This window comes from Sus scrofa, chromosome 1 (genome assembly GCF_054392235.1).
Source record: "Sus scrofa isolate SSC_HxYL_T2T_F1_AM1 chromosome 1, Sscrofa_HxYL_maternal_Yorkshire_Landrace_v2.0, whole genome shotgun sequence".
NCBI lineage: Eukaryota > Metazoa > Chordata > Mammalia > Artiodactyla > Suidae > Sus > Sus scrofa.
In genome coordinates, this window is record NC_139383.1 from 163769369 (window position 1) to 163787148 (window position 17780).

The 17780-nt window shown below is 37.6% G+C and overlaps 1 protein-coding gene across 2 annotated transcripts in view; it reads left to right on the plus strand.

Moving 5' to 3' along the window:
• Positions 1–17780, plus strand: part of CD226 (CD226 molecule) — a 106959-nt gene that overhangs the window by 71477 nt on the left and 17702 nt on the right. For both annotated transcript variants that reach the window (XM_021099289.2, XM_021099286.2), the window contains exon 4: positions 2186–2533. In XM_021099289.2, the coding sequence (XP_020954948.2) occupies positions 2186–2533 (348 nt within the window). The remainder of the gene's footprint in view (positions 1–2185; positions 2534–17780) is intronic.

A 17780-nucleotide genomic window follows, 5' to 3' on the forward strand; every position in this document is an offset into this window, starting at 1 on the left:
ATCTCATCGTGGTTTTGGTTTGCATTTCCCTGATGGTTAGTAGCATTGCATGTCTCATTACGTAAATATCTAATCAAGCATTTGGTGCATTTTTTAAACTGGGTAATTAGTTTATTTTGCTGTTGAGTTATAGGAATTCCTTATATTGTTTGGAAATTAACCCTTATCAGATATAAGGTTTGCAAATATTTTCTCCCATTCTTTAGGTTGCTTTTTCTCTGTGTTGATTTTTTCCATTGCTGTGAAGAAGCCTTTTAGTTTGATGTAGTACTACTTGTCTATTTTTGTTCTTTTGCCTGTGCTTTTCATGTCATATCCAAGAAATCATTGCCAAGGGCAAGTTCATAATATATTTTCTTCAGAAATTTTGGAGTATCAGATTTTATATTTAAATCCCTAATCAGTTTTGAGTTGACTTTTATGAATAGTATAGAATATCTGTCCAATTTCATTCTTTCACAAAATATATGCCCAGTTATTCCAACATTTGTTGAAGAGACTATCCTTTCTCCACCGTGTATTCCTTGTATTCTTATTGAAGATCAGTTGAAAATATATATATGGATTTATTTCTGGGCTTTCTATTCTCTTCTACTGGTCTATATTTATGGCTTTATGTCAGTACCACACTATTTTAATTACTGTAGTATTTTAGTATAGTTTGAGATTATGAAGTGTAATGCCTCCAGATTTTTTCTTTTCCAAGATTGTTTTGGCTGTTTGTTGTCTTTTGTGGTTCCATATGAATTTTAGAGTTGTTTTTTTCCCTTTATTCTCTAAAAAATTATTGAGGACCCAAAGAGCTTTTATTTTTGTATGTTAGAACTGTATTAAAAATTAAAATTGAGTAAAACTTCAAAGGCCAGAATTTATAAGCACATAGTCTATTAGCCATCAGAGCTTCTGAAAATATATGTCTATTCTTACAGGAGTTGAAAAGGTAAATTAAATCTTAATATTATTGCTAAAGTAAATTCGACCTTGTAAGTCTCAGAGAGGGATATGCGGATTCCCTGGGGTCCTCTGACCACACTCAGAACTACTGATTTAGACAGCTGGTGATTATTTGCTGAGTACTCTGTGTTGGGTGGTCCACCAGTGGGTGGTAGGAGGGTGGGAAAATATTGGAAGGCTTTCTTCCTATCCAGGGATTTATATCAAATGTGGGTCCCTACTCCATCTAGGCATAAGACAATGCGTATATCTGAAAAGTGAGCATATGTATAATACATACAAATCAATGAAAATTATTTGGTATCTCTTTTATGACCATTATAACCTTAAGCAGTATGATTACAATTTGGGTATTTGATACTCAGAGTTTTTGGGTCACCAGCCCAGCTTTACCACAGAACAGTCTTTTCAAATTCAGCCTCTTGATATAATCACTACCAAGAAAAGCTCCAGGGGTTTCGATTATGTTTCTTTTTATATGGTTAACCAAGTAAAACTCGAGGGAATATGTGTGAACAATCGTATCCTCCTTTCTGTTTATGTTCTAGCCTCTTTCAAAAGTCTTTTTTTTTTTTTTTTGAGTTCCTGGCTTAGTGGGTAAATAACCCGACTAGTATCCAGTGAGTTAAGGATCCAGCACTGCCACAGATATGGCTCAGATCCCACATTGCTGTCTCTCTGGTGTAGGCTGGCAGCTGCAGCTCTGACTTGACCCTTGGCCCAGGAACTTATGTATGTTGCAGATGTGCCCCTAAAAAGAAAAAAAAAGAGGCCTTTTTCTTACAAAAGTTGTAGTATTAAGATATCATTTACCAAGTCCATGATTTTCTTTTCTGTGGAAAAGTTCATTTGTGCCATATATTAGATTCCAGATATAAATGATATCATATGGTGTTTGTCTTTCCACTGGGAACTATGTCTGGTCACTTATGATGGAGCATGATAATGTGAGAAAAAATAATGTATACATTATACATAATGTATGTGTAACTGGGTCACCATGCTGTACAATAGAAAACTGAACAGAATACTGTAAACCAGCTATAATGGAAAAAAATAAAAATCATTATATAAAAATAAATAAAGAAGTTTAAAAAAAAAGATAGCATTTACAATCAGTGAAACTACGTTAAATAACATCACCAATCATTTTGATAGAACTTTCTGGGTAGCTTCTGCCTTTGTACCCAAGAATTTGAGGCCCTAAGTATAATCACTTGTTTCTTTGCAGACACTTTTGAGGTAGCTGTGCCATCAACTAGCCAGACAGTCTCAGAACTTGGAAAAAATGTCACGCTCACCTGTCAGCCTCAAATGAAGTGGCAGTTACAACAAGTTACGTGGGAAAAGATCCAGCCTCATCAGATCGACCTCCTAACTAGCTGCAACTTGTCCCAGGGAAGTAGTTACACTTCAAAGTACCCAAGACCGATACTGAGCAACTGCCACCAGGGAATGAGAAGAACCTTCATCACCATGCCCCACGCAACCGCCTCTGACTCAGGGCTCTACCGCTGTTGTTTCAAAGCCAGCACAGGCGAAATTGAAACTTTCGTGATGAGACTGACTGTAACTGAAGGTGAGTAGGTGACAGAGGTCTTAACATCTCAAAAATGGAAAAAGCCAGCCACTGTTGATTGGTTTTTTTTTTTGACTTTATTATTCAAAATATCTTTAATGATTGAATTTGGTAGTTGTCAGTTATTGAATGTTAGTATTTATCTTGCCAATCCTTCAATCACAGATTGTACAATACATCTTTCCCATTTTTTGATCTGCCACATTCCTAAAATTTTAAAAAAATTTCAGTGAGTCTGAAAAATACAAGATATCAATGGCCTGTAATCTTAGCTGTGCAAATTTTCAGTTATGTTAAAGCTTTTTAATGGTAGTGATTAGGCTTTATCATCCACCTGTATCCTCAGCAATAACGAGGTACTAGATTGATATTTGCTGAATTGGTGCTGACTAAAATTTAATGAATGTGTAGTAATGTGATTGCCACTTTGCCAGACCAGTGCTTTGATTCCCTGAGTTGTTTTCAGACCTGGAAGCAGACACAAACTGGCTTTGAAGCTACTGAAACTGACCTTCAGGGCCTCTTGCCTGAGCAGCTCCTTCCTAGGCCAGTGCTGATTTTGTGTTAGTAATTTGTCTCCTGTGTCATAACAAAGCCCTAAAATGGGTAAGCTTCAGGCCTGGCCCCCTCCAACCTGTGCGAGAGTAAGAAAAAGTGATTTTTCTTTTTCACTTCCTCAAGTGCAAACATGAAGAGAGCCATGCATAAGTCAGTATAGAATCTGTGTTACACTTGAGTGGGAGGGAGGCCCTCCCCTCCTCCCAGTTCTGCCTCTGGGAAAGTTCTCTCACTACAGAAGGACCTGTAGGAGAAAGTAAATTCTTTTTACTGGGGGCAGGAATTTTATTTCACTTTATTCTCATTCTCTCCTTCCCTCCCTCTTCCCCTTCCTTCCTTCCTTCCACCCATCCACCCATTTCTCCTTCTCCCTTTCTTTCATATGCTTCCAGCTAATGCATGTGTCTTGGCCAATGTGTAGACTTTTATAGCCAAGGCTTCCTAAGGATGTGACTGCCCCTCCATAGATTCTGCTTATACTGAAGGGCAAGGCTCCTTCCTCCCTGGATAGGAAGAAGAGGAGGTTATGTAGTTGGCAGCCTCCTCCTTCAGCGCCACAACAGCTGTGTGTGCTAAGGAGGACGTTTGTCAGAGGTTAGCAGCTCCTGGTACATAATCACCTTAGAACATATCAAAGCTTTCTTTGCTCCTCTTAATGAAGGTAGGAGCTTAGAACTTAGTGAAGAAGAGAGTGGATGGGGTATTTGGGGGAGAAAAATTAACAGAGGTTCTTCATTTTAAATTTTGACTCCATTCCTTCAGATATATAGAAAATATTTCTCAGCATTAAAAAAAAAATCTCTTGCATTATAGAAGCGATTTTTAAGGCCTGGCCAGGAAAAAAGAAAGCATAAAATCAGTCACTAATTTCCTCTCAGAAACCAAGGCAAGAAAAAGCTCTATTCAGAAAATGTTGTAAGGAACCATTTTTGAACACATATAAAAGATCTTGTCCATTATATGTTGAAAAAGTTATTAAAAACATCTTAAATCATGGAGAAAATAGATTTTTAGGAAGCATAGTTATTTAACTCTTACTAATTAATAAAAATGTCTTTCACTTTTTCAGACATGGCAAAGTTTCATGCCCAAAGCTATTTCTTTTCTTGGTTCATAACCTATAAACAGTGTTGAAAATGAGGGTGACAATGTAATGGTCAGTATTATTATTATTATTGTTTTTGTCTTTTAGGGCCGCACCCATGGCATATGGAGGTTCCCAGGCTAGGGGTCCAATTGGAGCTGTAGCTGCTGGCCTATACCACAGCCATAGAAACTCGGGATCCGAGCTGTGTCTACGACCTACACCATAGTTCATGGCAACACCAGATCCTTAACCCACTGAGCGAGGCCAGGGATTGAACCTGCATCTTCAGGGATTCTAGTCAGATTCGTTTCCGCTGAGCCACGATGGGAACGCCAAGAAATGGCATTTTGACATTCAACTAACAGGCTGAAAGAGTTATCAACTCGGTCCATTAGTAAAAAGCTATAATTGACAGAAGATGACAGCTGTTTTCTGTATGTTTTGGTCTAATTCCCTTTTGAAAACAATTATAAGTAAAGATTGAAGATTAAAAAAATCAGATGCAAAAATAGATCACTTATGTTTCTCCAACATGATTTGATTATTTCAAATCTTGAGACTGGTCAAAAATCAGTGCAGGGATTAAAGCGGAGAGACAGGTACAAGATGTGGAGCCGACTTAATTTATTTCAACTGTCAGGGGAAAGGTGATTGTGACACAGATTTTATAAACTCCTGTGCATCCTTTTGTTAGCTGCTGTCAACTTCTTTTATAGAATCCAAAAGAGGGATTTTCAGGACTCATATTCTACACACACACACACACACACACACACACACACACACACACACACAGTCTTTTCTCCTGATTTTGCCTGCCTGCGTTCATCTTCAGACAAATACCAGGTACTGAGTGGTTACCCCAAAGATGAAAGAATGTCAACCAATACGTCGTATATCCAGGCCTTGACTTACTTGGAACAGGAGAAAGTGGCAAAACCACAAGTCGAACCTGAATTTACAACTAACTTTCTTTGCTGAATGAAAAGAAATACTAGTCTACCCTTCTTTCCATTCGTGACCTGGGAAGTAGTATAAAATGTTTCCAGATTGAGTTTTCTGAATTTGAAGTTCACCTAGACTGTGGAGGACAAGAACAAAGGAAAACATGTGTGTTCCGACAGTGACTAAAATCATTTAGGGCCCTTAATACCCTACGGATTTTCATTAGTCATGGGAAAAGTATTTTAGTTTTCACCAAAAAAATCTGTGGGGTCTTTTAATATTAACTAAATGACTACAGTTGTTTCACATGAGCTTATTGAGTATAGCATGAGGATCAAAGAAATGAAATCAGCCCTCTGATATAATTTCTGTTGAAGACTAGTTTTTTAAAATTTAATTTTATTGAAGTGTAGTTGATTTACAAGGTTGTGTTAATTTCTGCTGTACAGCAAAGTGATTCAGCCCTACACATACACATATCTATTCCTATATAGGTTATCACAGAACATTGAGAAGCATTCCCTGTGCTATGCAGTGGTTCCATGTCGACTATCCAATCCATATACAAAAGTGTGCACTTGCCAATCCCAAACCACCAATCCATCTCTCCCCCACACATTTACCCTTTGGTAACCATAAGTTTGTTTTCAAAATCTGTGAGTCTGTTTCTGTTTTGTAAATAAGTTCATTCTTGTACCATCTCTTTAGATTTAACATGTAAGTGATATCATATGATGCTTGTCTTTCTTTGCCTGACTTTCTTCACTTAGTAAGTAATCTCTAGGTCCACCCATGTTGCTGCAAATGGCATTATTTCATTCTTTTTATGGCTGAGTAATATTACATTGTACATATGTAACTCACCTTCTTTATCCAGTCCTCTGTTGATGGAAATTTAGGTTGCTTCCATGTCTTGGCTATTGTAAATAATGCTGTAGTGAACGTCGGAATGCTTAAATCTTTTCAAACTATGGTTTTCTCTAGATATATACCCAGGAGTGGAATTGCTGGATGATATGGTTGTTCTATTTTTAGTTTTTTGAGGAACCTCCATACTACTTTCCATAGTGGTTATACCAATTTACATTCCCACCAACAGTGTAGGAGGGTTCCCTTTTCTCTGTACCCTCTCCAGCATTTATTGTTTGTAGACTTTCTGATGATGGCCATTCTGACTGGTGTGAGGTTATACCTCATTGTGGTTCTGATTTTCATTTCTCTAGTAATTAGTGATGTTAAACATCTTTTCATGTGCTTTTTGGACATCTGTAGTTTTTAACTGTACTGGTAAGTGAAGTTAGTCATGTCTTCTCTCATCTTCTTCCACCAATGAGGCTACTCAGGTGAACTTAAGTTTCACATAAGGCTTTGATGATCAGATCAGAACAAAGATGCAAAACGGAATTGTGGACTAATTCAATATGCACAGGGTGGGAGAGGGGAGTTGTGTGTGTGGCTGCAATCAAATGATTAACTTGGCACTCAGATTCTGAGTTATGAGTTAATACGTAAGAAGGTAGGCTCAATTAAATGATAACTTGGTGAAAGTCTGGATCTCATATAAGAGCAATGAAAGCCATTATAAATTCTGATCTAAGATGGCCAAAAGAAGTGTTCAGGGAAGTGTCAGTCAAATAGCAGAGTATAGAATAAAAAAGAGAAATCCGAGGCAGAGGAAATTAGTTGGTTGTGGTTGTTGGTATATGAATAATTGAACTCTCATACCAGCCTACCACTGCCACATAATTGGGTCTTTGAGCCACAAAAAGGAGTCCACTCCAGATAGACAAATTACAAATGGCAGACCAATTAGAAAAGTATGCTTCTTCCTCTACACAGATGCAGACTCAGGCCAATGTGCAGGCTTGGTGATAGACCACAGGCCCCTACCAACATGGCTGGGCAAGAAAGGTAGTAGGGGAGAGAGATGTTGGTCAGATTGAAATGTCACTCACACTTTCCTACTTTATCCTCTTCCTAATTTATTTACTAATTTTCACCATATTTACCTCCTTTGCTTTAGAGTTTCAGTCAGCTCTCACCATCTTCATGATTTTTTGCATTAGCTCAAACTGCTCCCCTGTCATCAAATCATTAAACATCTTATATTTTTCAAACTTTTACAACTTGGAAACTGATCACACAAGTCACTTAATAACTGCATCTATTTGCAATGGTCCAGACTCTTATATTAGAAATTACTTTAGATTAAGGATTATGACATCTCTGCTTAGAGTTGTCAAAGTATTTCAGAATACACTTAGTAAGTCTTCTTGACTGATTCTGTGTATGTTAATGTTTGTGTATATTCTAGTAGAGACTATGTCTACTTTATTTTCCAGTTTTCCAGCTGTATTATCTCTAGGTTTTCTTCATCAATACGCATTTGAAGTTTAGTGATTGCTGATCAAAGAAACCTGAACTCTTGGATGATAAATTGCAATGTTTGTGAAGAAAATTTTCCATGAACTTTGAACACATATCTTTCCAAAAAGTCTATTTTCTTTTTTTTTAACTTTAGTTTTCTTGTTTTGCACATTTTATATAAATAGTGTAACATTACTGGTCAACAGATGTGGTGGATGGGGTTTGTAAATAAAGATTACAGAAGTATTCACTAAGAAATCATGGGGCTATAGCTGAGAGAATCTTCCCATATATTTTGTGATATGGGGTTGACATGGGGTGGCATAAAGGAACACACACTATAGGTTTTAAGTGTTGCCTGTTGTGGTTTGGTGAAGGTTACTGACCCTGAACTCTGCTTCTGAGTTGGACCAGGAGAATATTGAGGGAAAGATAAATTTCATTTCTTTCTTTGGCCTTATTTTCTGCTAAAATTCACTCAGTTTTCTCCCAGGAAATTTGGATTCCTAAACAGTTTGAAATTGTAGACAAAATATTTTTTGAGGGATTTATTAACCCATAATCTCTGTCCCACCTCTTTGAATTTATAATAGAGGTGATTTTCATAGGCATGTGGGTTGTCTGAGCTGGTACTCACTGGGCATCCAGATATGCCCTTTCCTGTGACATGGTGTGATAAACCTCAGCCTTTTATCACATCTACTTACATAGATATAACGTTCATGACAGGTAATTTCTATGATAGGACCACAAGAGCAGAATCCTGAGCACTGGTGTCACTGCCTGCAAAGTTAAAATAGCCTCTATGAATATGGAGCTAACTACAATTTTTAGCCCAATTTAGTTATGTTTTTAAATTCTGCATGCTAACTGGATATCCAGATGAAATATACTGTTTCCAACATCACAAGTGAGTTGATTACTCCATCAGGGCCTATTATGTCGTTGTATCTCTACTTTACAGTTGCCTCTGCCCATATCAGTTCTTGTATGAAACAGTGAATTAAAAAAAAAAAAGACAACCAGTCAGTCAGTCAGTTTTGTAAGCCCCACATGTTGACTTATTCATCCTTCCTAATGCACACAACCCTGGAATGTTTGCCTGCAGCCATTTTCCATACATATCATACCTGTATAGATAAACAAGATATTGAATTGAATAATAATAAGTTAACATCAGAGAGAAGGAAATGTTGAAAATCTCATGTTAAGTTGATGTGATGATATTCTTCCATAAGGAGCATTGTTGAGAGTATATTGTTATCACTGTTATGAACAAAGTAAGTTGGTGGCATTAGAAAGCAGCTAATCCTAGGAACTGCATTTCTTTAAGTGGATTTATCTTCAGCCTGAATTTCAAACAATTTTTATAATGCTGGGTACTTAGAGTACTGGTAGGAATTCAAATTCAGACAGATGTACTGATTTTCTTCCCACTTAAAATCCATAACAACACTTATTTGAGAGTCCTGCCTAATAACTCCAACTGCAAAATTGCCATTTGTATTCTTATTTCATGTGTGTGGTTTTTTAATTTTAAAGCATCTGGGAATTGTTGGAGTTCCTGTGGTGGCTCAGTGATTAACGAATCCGACTAGGAACCATGAGGTTGAGGGTTCAATCCCTGAACTCGCTCAGTGGGTTAAGGATCCAGTGTTGCCGTGAGTCATGCAGTAGGTCGCAGACATGGCTCGGATCCTGCGTTGCTGTGGCTATGGCATAGGCCAGCGGCTACAGCTTTGATTAGACCTCTAGCCTGGGAATCTCCATATGCCGTGGGAGCAGCCCTAGAAAAGGCAAAAAAACAAAAAAACAAAAAAAAAAAAAGGAGGAAAAAAGAAAGCATCTGGGAATTGTTAACAGCTTATAATTGTCTCTCACAGTCTTATAGGAACTGAACATAGATGACTGTGAAGTTTTCCCCAAAGGAAAGTGAAAAATCACTTAAAATTGTTTATTAAAAATTACTTCTTAATATAAGACTAATCGTATTTCATTCTTAGCAATTCTAGTTTTAATTATTGCAATTCAATTAGTCAGACAACTACTTCCAACTTCAAATGTGGTATTTCAAACATGTACTGACCTGACTGTTGACAAATATTCAAAAGATGACCTAGTTGGTTTGCAGAGGACTATGTTATTTAAAAGAACAAGAGGTGGGAGTTCCCATTATGGCACAGTGGAAACAAATCAGACTAGTAAACATGAGGTTGCAGGTTCCATCCCTGGCCTCACTCAGTGGGTTAGGGATCTAGCATTGTTGTGGCTGTGGTGTAGGCCAGCGACTGTAGCTCCAATTCAACCCCCAACCTGGGAACCTTCATATGCCATGGGTGCGGCCCTAAAAAAAGGAAAAGAAAAGAACAAGAGGTGAAGAATAAACACTTGATAAGATCTGTCACTTGCGAAGATACATCTTTTGAGCCTCCATTTATATTTTAGTTATTTACTCTGAAATGATTCAGGGACTTTTAAAGGGTAGTATTTATTCAACAGAGATACGTTCTAGGATAACTTTAAAAAATAAATATTTTGCAATCCTTCTTGGTCACTCTAAATTTTATTTCCAGAATTAATTCAGTGTATTTCACTTTGGCTAAAACACAAAAGTAACTGTGATGTTCATAATCTTTTAAACATAAGAATGGTGTTTTATTTAATTAACCTGCAGGAAGAGATTCTTACTTTCAGGGATATAAGGTTGAACTGTTTAAAGCTCTCCATTACATTGGTGAGGAGTGACAAATGGCTTTAGCTAAGGTGAACAGTGAGTGAAATGAAAAATCCTTATCAGCACAATGGTGGACAGGGGCAAGTAAAGAGTAGATATTGAGATTAGAAGACTACGTCAATGAAGGATGGGATTTTTTCTGTGGCTTCAAATCACGGAAACTCAAGGACGTAGTGGACGTGCAAATGACCCCCAAATAGGGTCCACATTGGAGGCAGGTTTACAAGTATATAAAAAATAAATACAGGTTTGCAAAGGATAATTAGTCTTCTGATGTCTTTCATGTTTTATATGGAGCACTGAGATGAATTCTTTATTTTAATTTGTATGTGTATATGAACATTTGTGAGTTAAGATAACTATGAATTTTGGTTAGGAGGAGCAACCTACCATTTGGTAAGTATTCGATAAATACATATGATTGTGTGGAGGAATTTTGCACTCATATGAAACACATATGCCAAGCTCCAAATACCTTAATCAAAACAGGTTGTTTTGCTTCTATATTGACTACCGTCTTCCTATTACAATGAGTAAAGGTGTTGCCCTTAAAATCCAATAATGCAATTCCTCTTTTTAATTACTGGCTATTTTAAAAATGGAGAGATCATATGGATAATTAAACACTAGAGCATAAAGCTGCAGGTTTTGAAATTATTACTAGAGCTCTTATTTTTTATAGGCAGGCATTGGCTTTCATATGTTTTATAAAGCACTTAGTAAACATTTTTTTAAAGTAAAATGACTTAAAGTTTGATAGAATATTTGGAGATCAATATTTAGCCCAAAGCTTGTTTTCTAAAGGTATCTGTATGACATTTATAGAATATTTATATATAGGCCTTGATAAATGTCATGTAGTTTAAAGTTTTCTTAACCCAAGGGAAAAGTTATAGATAGCAGTTATAAGAATTAAGTGTCATAGGGTTTTGTCTTGGCTACTGTAAGACAAACACATATTATGCCAGTCACTCTAAGAATTTACTGATAATTATTCATAGGGTTGTCATAACAACTCTATTATCTAGATTTTATGGATGAGAAACCAAGGCTTGGAGAGGTTAAGTAACTTATCCCAAGCTCACAGCTAGTAAGGAGAGGGACTGGGATTGAAAGCCAGGCAGACTGGCTTCAGAGTTCTTCTTTTTTTTCTTTTTTTTTCTTTTGTCTTTTTGTCCTTTCTAGGGCCACACCCATGGCACATGGAGGTTCCCAGGCTAGGGGTCTAATCAGAGCTGAGCTGCCGGCCTACACTGCAGCCATGGCAACACAGGCTCCAAGGCACATCTGCAACCTACACCACAGCTCAAGGCAACACCAAATCCTTAACCCACTAAGCAAGGCCAGGGACTGAACCTGCAGTCTCATGGTTCCTAGTCGGATTTGTTAACCACTGTGCCATGACAGGAACTCCTCAGAGTTCTTGTTCTTAACTAAGGCATTATATTGCTTCTCTAAGTGGAAGAAAAAAATCATTACTGTTATCACCAGAGGCATCACGAGAGAAGCTAGCTACTATAGAGGTCCATGGCCTTGTGTTCATCCTTTTGGGAGGTTTATAGGCACAAGAGGTTACTTACTAAACCAACACATAGAGAAGATGTAGGCAAAGGAATGGGAGTTTGATCTTCCACTGTTGTTAACTGTGCGCTTAAGTGTGTTTAGGTCATCCCTGTTGCCCTGTCTGTGGGTTCCCCACTGACTTGTCCCCTTTTCTGGGGCTTGTGGGGATTGTAAAGTCATGTGAGGGAGGGTGTTCACACAGTCATTTAAGGGATAAGCAAGCCAGGGAGCAGGGATTAGGGTCTGGAGGGGACTGCTAGTTGCTGATGAAGTCAAGTCCACAAACTAGAGGAACTTCAGGAGTAGCTTCTGGGCAAAGGTGAATTAAGAACAGGCTTATTGGGTTTTCAAAGCCCCTGCCCCCAAGGTTTTCACTGGACCCACCCACTAAACTCCCCATCGTGGCAAAGCTCACTCCCTTGAGCAACTTCCCTGGAATGCGCTCCAAATTCCCAAGCACATGCACCCTTCCATCTGAAGTTCCTCTTTCTTATCCTTTCTCTCAAATCCTGCTCTCCTTCTAGTTCTTGAAGATAACTGAACCCAGAGCTGGAGTTATTAGCCATCGGAATGAGGACAGGGAGGTCTTAACCTTCAAAATCTCCTAAGAAAAGAAAGTTTGTTTTCTATATTAAAATATTCTGAATAGTTATCTTCTGTCATATTTATGGACCTTTATATGAAACAGCTAAATACATAAAATATTTAAGGGATAGGTTATGCCTACTGTGTTTCATTGCATGGGGAAAATGTTCATCTTGATTTTAGTAGAGCAGTAAAAAAAAAATTCCTATTATATCCTGGTGGATAAGCATAACACTGCAAGGTAGAGTTACACTTGGTTAAACAACAGTAATAATAACAATATGTTGGGGAATTACAATTAGAAACTATATCTCCTTCCTACTCAGAAAACTACTCCACAAATGTAGAAGGGAAAGAAAACAATTTTATTATCGAATAAGCCTTAAACTGGAATTGTGATATGTGTCATAGGCAGTCTACAAAGAGATTTGCAAAGACAGAAGGAAATCTCAGCTTTTTGTAGAGCCCAGCAGATACAACCCATTATATGCATGTTTTTTTTATCACATCTGTAGTTGTATAATGATCATAACAATCCAATATCACAGGATTTCCATCCCACAGTGCAAGCACATCCCCCCACCCCCCAAACTGTCTCCACCAGAGACCATAAAGTTTTCAATGTCTGTGAGTCAGCATCTGTTCTGCAAAGAAGTTCAGTCTGTCCTTTTTTCAGATACCACATGTCAGTGAAAGCATTTGATGTTGGTGTCTCATTGTATGGCTGACTTCACTTAGCACGATAGTTTCTAGGTCCATCCATGTTGCTAAAAATGCTGGTATTTTGTTCTTTTTAATGGCTGAGTAATGCTCCATTGTGTATATGTACCACTTCTTCTTGATCCACTCCTCTGTCAATGGACATTTAGGTTGTTTCCATGTCTTGGCTATTGCAAATAGTGCTGCAATGAACATCGGAGTGCATGTGTCTTTGCGAGTCCTGGTTTTCTCTGGATAGATGCCCAGGAGTGGGATTGCTGGATCAAATGGTAGTTCTATGTTTAGTTTTCTGAGGCATCTCCATACTGCTTTCCACAGTGGTTGCACCAATGTACAATCCCACCAACAGTGTGCTAGGGTTCCTTTTCTCCACACCCTCTCCAGCACTTCTTGTTTGTAGACTTTTTAATGATGGCCATTCTGGCTGGTGTAAGGTGGTACCTCATCATGGTTTGGATTTGCACTTCTCTAATCATGAGTGATGTTGAACATCTTTTCATATGTTTTTTGGCGATCCGTATGTCTTCTTTGCAGAGTTATCTGTTTAGGTCTTCTGCCCATTTTTTGATGGGGTTGTTTGTTTTATTGGTATGGAGCTGCAGAAGGTGTTTATAAATTTTGGAGATAAATCCCTTGTCAGTTGATTCCCTTGCAAAGATTTTCTTCCATGCTGTGGGTTGCCTTTTCGTTTTGTTTAGGGTTTCCTCTGCTGTGCAGAAACTTTTAAGTTTGATTAGGTCCCATTTGTTTACTTTTGTTTTTATTGTCAATACTCTAAGAGATGGATCTGAGAAGATGTTGCTGTCATTTATGTCAGAGAGGGTTTGGCCTATGTTTTCCTCTAAGAGTTTGATAGTGTCTGGTCTTTAATCCATTTGGAGTTTATTTGTGTGTATGGTGTTAGGGAGTGTCCTAATTTCATTCTTTTCCATGTGGCCCTCCCGTTTTCCCAGCACCACTTATTGAACAAGCTGTCCTTTCTCCATTGTATCTTCTTGCCTCCATTGTCATAAATTAGTTGGCTGTAGGTGTGTGGGTTGAATTCTGGGCTTTCCATCCTGTTCCACTGATCTATGTTTCTGTCTTTGTGCCAGTACCATACGGTTTTGATGATTGTTGCTTTGTAGTATAGCTGGAAGCCCAGGAGCCTGATTCCTCCAGCTCCATTTTTCTTTTTCAGGACGCCTTTGGCTAGCCTGGGTCTTTTGTGCTTCCAAACAAACTTTAAAATATTTTGTTTGAGTTCTGTGAAGAATGTCCTTGGTAATTTGATAGGGATTGCATTGAATCTGTAGATTGCCTTAGGTAGTAGTATAGTCATTTGGATAATATGAACTCTTCCAATCCACGAGCATGGTGTATCTTTCCACCTATGTGTGTCATCTTTGCTTTCTTTCATCAGTGTCTTATAGTTTTCAGAGTACAGGTCTTTTGTCTCTTTAGGAAGGTTTGCTCCTAGGTATTTTATTCTTTTGGATGTGATGGTGAATGGGATTGCTTCCCTAATTTCTCTTTCTGCCCTTTCATTGTTAGTGTATAGAAATGCCGTTGATTTCTGCGTATTAATTTTGTATCCTGCGACTTTGCCAGATTCATGGATGAGCTCTAACAGTTTTCTGGTAGAGTCTTTAGGATTCTCTAGGTATAGTATCATGTCATTTTGCAAATAGGGATAGTTTTACTTTTTCCTTTCCAATTTGGATTTATTTTATTTCTTTTACTCCTCTGATTGCTGTGGCTTGGACTTTCAAAACTATGTTGAAGAATAGTGGTGAGAGCAGACATCCTTGTCTTGTTCCTGATCTCAGTGGGAATTCTTTTAGCTTTTCCCATTGAGAATGATGTTTGCTGTAGGTTTGTCATATATTTCCTTTACCATGTTGAGGTAGCTTCCTGTTATGCCAACTTTCTGAAAGGTTTTTATCAGGAAAGGGTGTTGGATTTTGTCAAAGGCTTTTTCCACGTCTATTGAGAGGATCATATGGTTTTTATTCTTCAGTTTGTTAATGCGGTATATCACACTGATGGATTTGCAGATATTGAAGAGTCCTTGCATCCCTGGGATAAATCCCACTTGATCATGATGTACAATCCTTTTCATGTATTGTTGGGTGCGGTTTGCTAGTATTTTGTTGAGGATCTTTGCACCAATGTTCATCAGTGAAATTGGCCTGTAGTTTTCTTTTTTTTTTTGTGGCATGTTTTTCTTGTTTTGGTATCAGGGTGATGGTGGCCTCATAGAATGAGTTTGGGAGTATCCCTTCCTCTGCAATTTTTTGAAGTAGTTTCAGAAGGAAAGGTATTAGCTCTTCTCTAAATGTTTGATAGAATTCACCTGTGAAGCCATCTGGTCCTGGACTTTTGTTTGTTCGAAGTTTTTTAATCCCAGTTTAAATTTCAGTTCTTGTGATTGGTCCATTCATCTTTTCTATTTCATCTTGGTTTAGTCTCGGAAGATTGTACTTTTCTAAGCATTTGTCCATATCTTCTAGGTTGTCCATTTTATTGGCATATAGCTGCATATAGTAGTCTCTTATGATCCTTTGTTTTTCTGTGATGTCCATTGTTACTTCTTCTTTTTCATTTCTAATTTTATTGATTTGAGTTCTCTCTCTTTTTTGCTCGATAAGCCTGACTAGGGGTGTATCAATTTTGTTGATCTTTTCAAAGAACCAGCTTTTTGTTTCATTGATCATTTCTACGGTTTTCTTTGTTTCTATTTCATTTATTTCTGCTCTGATCTTTATGATTTCTTTCCTTCTACTAACTTTAGGTCTTGTGTGTTCTTCTCTCTCGAGCTGCTTTAGATGTAAAGTTAGCTTTTTTATTTGAGCTCTTTCTTGTTTCCTGAGGTGGGCTTGTATTGCTATAAACTTTCCTCTTAGAATGGCTATTACTGCATCCCATAGGTTTTGGAATGTCCTGTCTTCATTGTCATTTGCTTCTAGGTACCTTTTTATTTCCTCTTTGATTTCTTCAGTGATCCATTGATTGTTTAGTAGCATGTTGTTGAGGCTTCACATGTTTGTGTTTTTTGCAGATTTTTTTTGTTGTTGTTGATTTCCAGTCGTATAGCATTGTGGTCAGAAAAGATGCTTGATGTGATTTCAATTTTCTTAAAGTTACTGAGTTTGGATTTGTAGCCCAGGATGTGATCAATCTTAGAGAATGTTCCATGTGCACTTGAGAAGAATGTATATTTTGTTGCTTTTGGATGGAATGTCCTATAAATATCTATTAAGTCCATCGTGTTTAATGCATCATTCAGGGCCTGTGTTTCCTTATTGATTTTCTGTCTGGTTGATCTGTCCACTGCTGTAATTGGGGTGTTAACATCCCCCACTATTTCTGGTTTTTGTAAATTTCTCCTTTTAAGGTTGTTAGCAGTTGCGTTATATATTGTAGTGAACCTATGTTGGGTGTGTAGATATTTAAAATTGTTATATCTTCTTCTTGGATTGATCCTTTGATCATTATGTAATGTCCTTCTTTGTCCCTTAAAATATTCTTCATTTTAAAGTCTATTTTTTCGTACTCCAGCTTTCTTTTGATCCCTGTTTGTGTGAAAAATTTTCTTCCATCCTCTCACTTTCAATTTGTATGTGTCCTTAGAAGTGAAGTGGGTCTCTTGAAGACAGCATGTATATGGGTCTTGTTTTTGTATCCATTCAACCAGTCTATGTCTTTTGGTTGGGGCGTTTAGTCCATTAACATTTAAGGTAATAATTGATACGTATGTTTTTATTGCCATTTTATTAATTGCTTTGGATTTGTTTTTTGTTGCTCTTTTTTCTTTCCTTCTTCTCTTGTTCTCTTCTGCCTAGAGAAGTTCCTTTAGTATTTGTTGTAAGACTGCTTTAGTGTTGCTGAATTCTCTCAACTTTTGCTTATCTGTGAAGGTTTTGATTTCTCCTTCAAATCTGAATGAGGCTTGCTGGGTAGAGTAATCTTGGTTGGAGGTTTTTTCCTTTCATCACATTAAGTACATTACACCACTTGCTTCTGGCCTGCAGAGTTTCTGCTGAAAAAACCAATAACCTTATTGGGGTACCCTTGTATGTTATTTGTTTCTTTTCCCTAGCTGCTTTCAAGATTTTCTCTTTGTCTTTAATTTTGGTCAGTTTGATTAATATGTGTCTTGGTGTATTCCTCCTTGGGTTTATTTTATGTGGTACTCGTTGTGCTTCCTGGATTGGAGTGAGTGGTTCCTTTCCCATGTTAGGGAAGTTTTCAGCTATTATTTCTTGGAATATTTTTTCTGTCCCCTTCTCTCTCTCTTCTCCTTCTGGCACCCGTATAATGCGGATGTTGGTGCGTTTCACGTTGTCCCAGAGTTCTCTGAGACTCTCTTCATTTGTTTTCAATCTTTTTTCTCTTTTCTGTTCCGCAAGTGTAATTTCCACTAATCCGTCCTCCTCCTCGCTTATTCGTTCTTCTGCCTCCTGTATTCTGCTGTTAGCTGCTTCTAGTGAGTTTTTTCATTTCAGTTATTGTATTTTGCATCTCTTCTTGTTTAAGTTTTATATCTTGTGTCTCTTTGGTCAGTGTTTCCTGTAAGTTATCCATCTTTGCCTCCAGTTTATTTCCAATGTCTTGCATCATCTTCAGCATCAACAGACTAAAGTCTTTTTCCTGGATGCTGAGAATCTCCTCATCGCTTAGCTGATTTTCTGGGGTTTTTCCTTTCT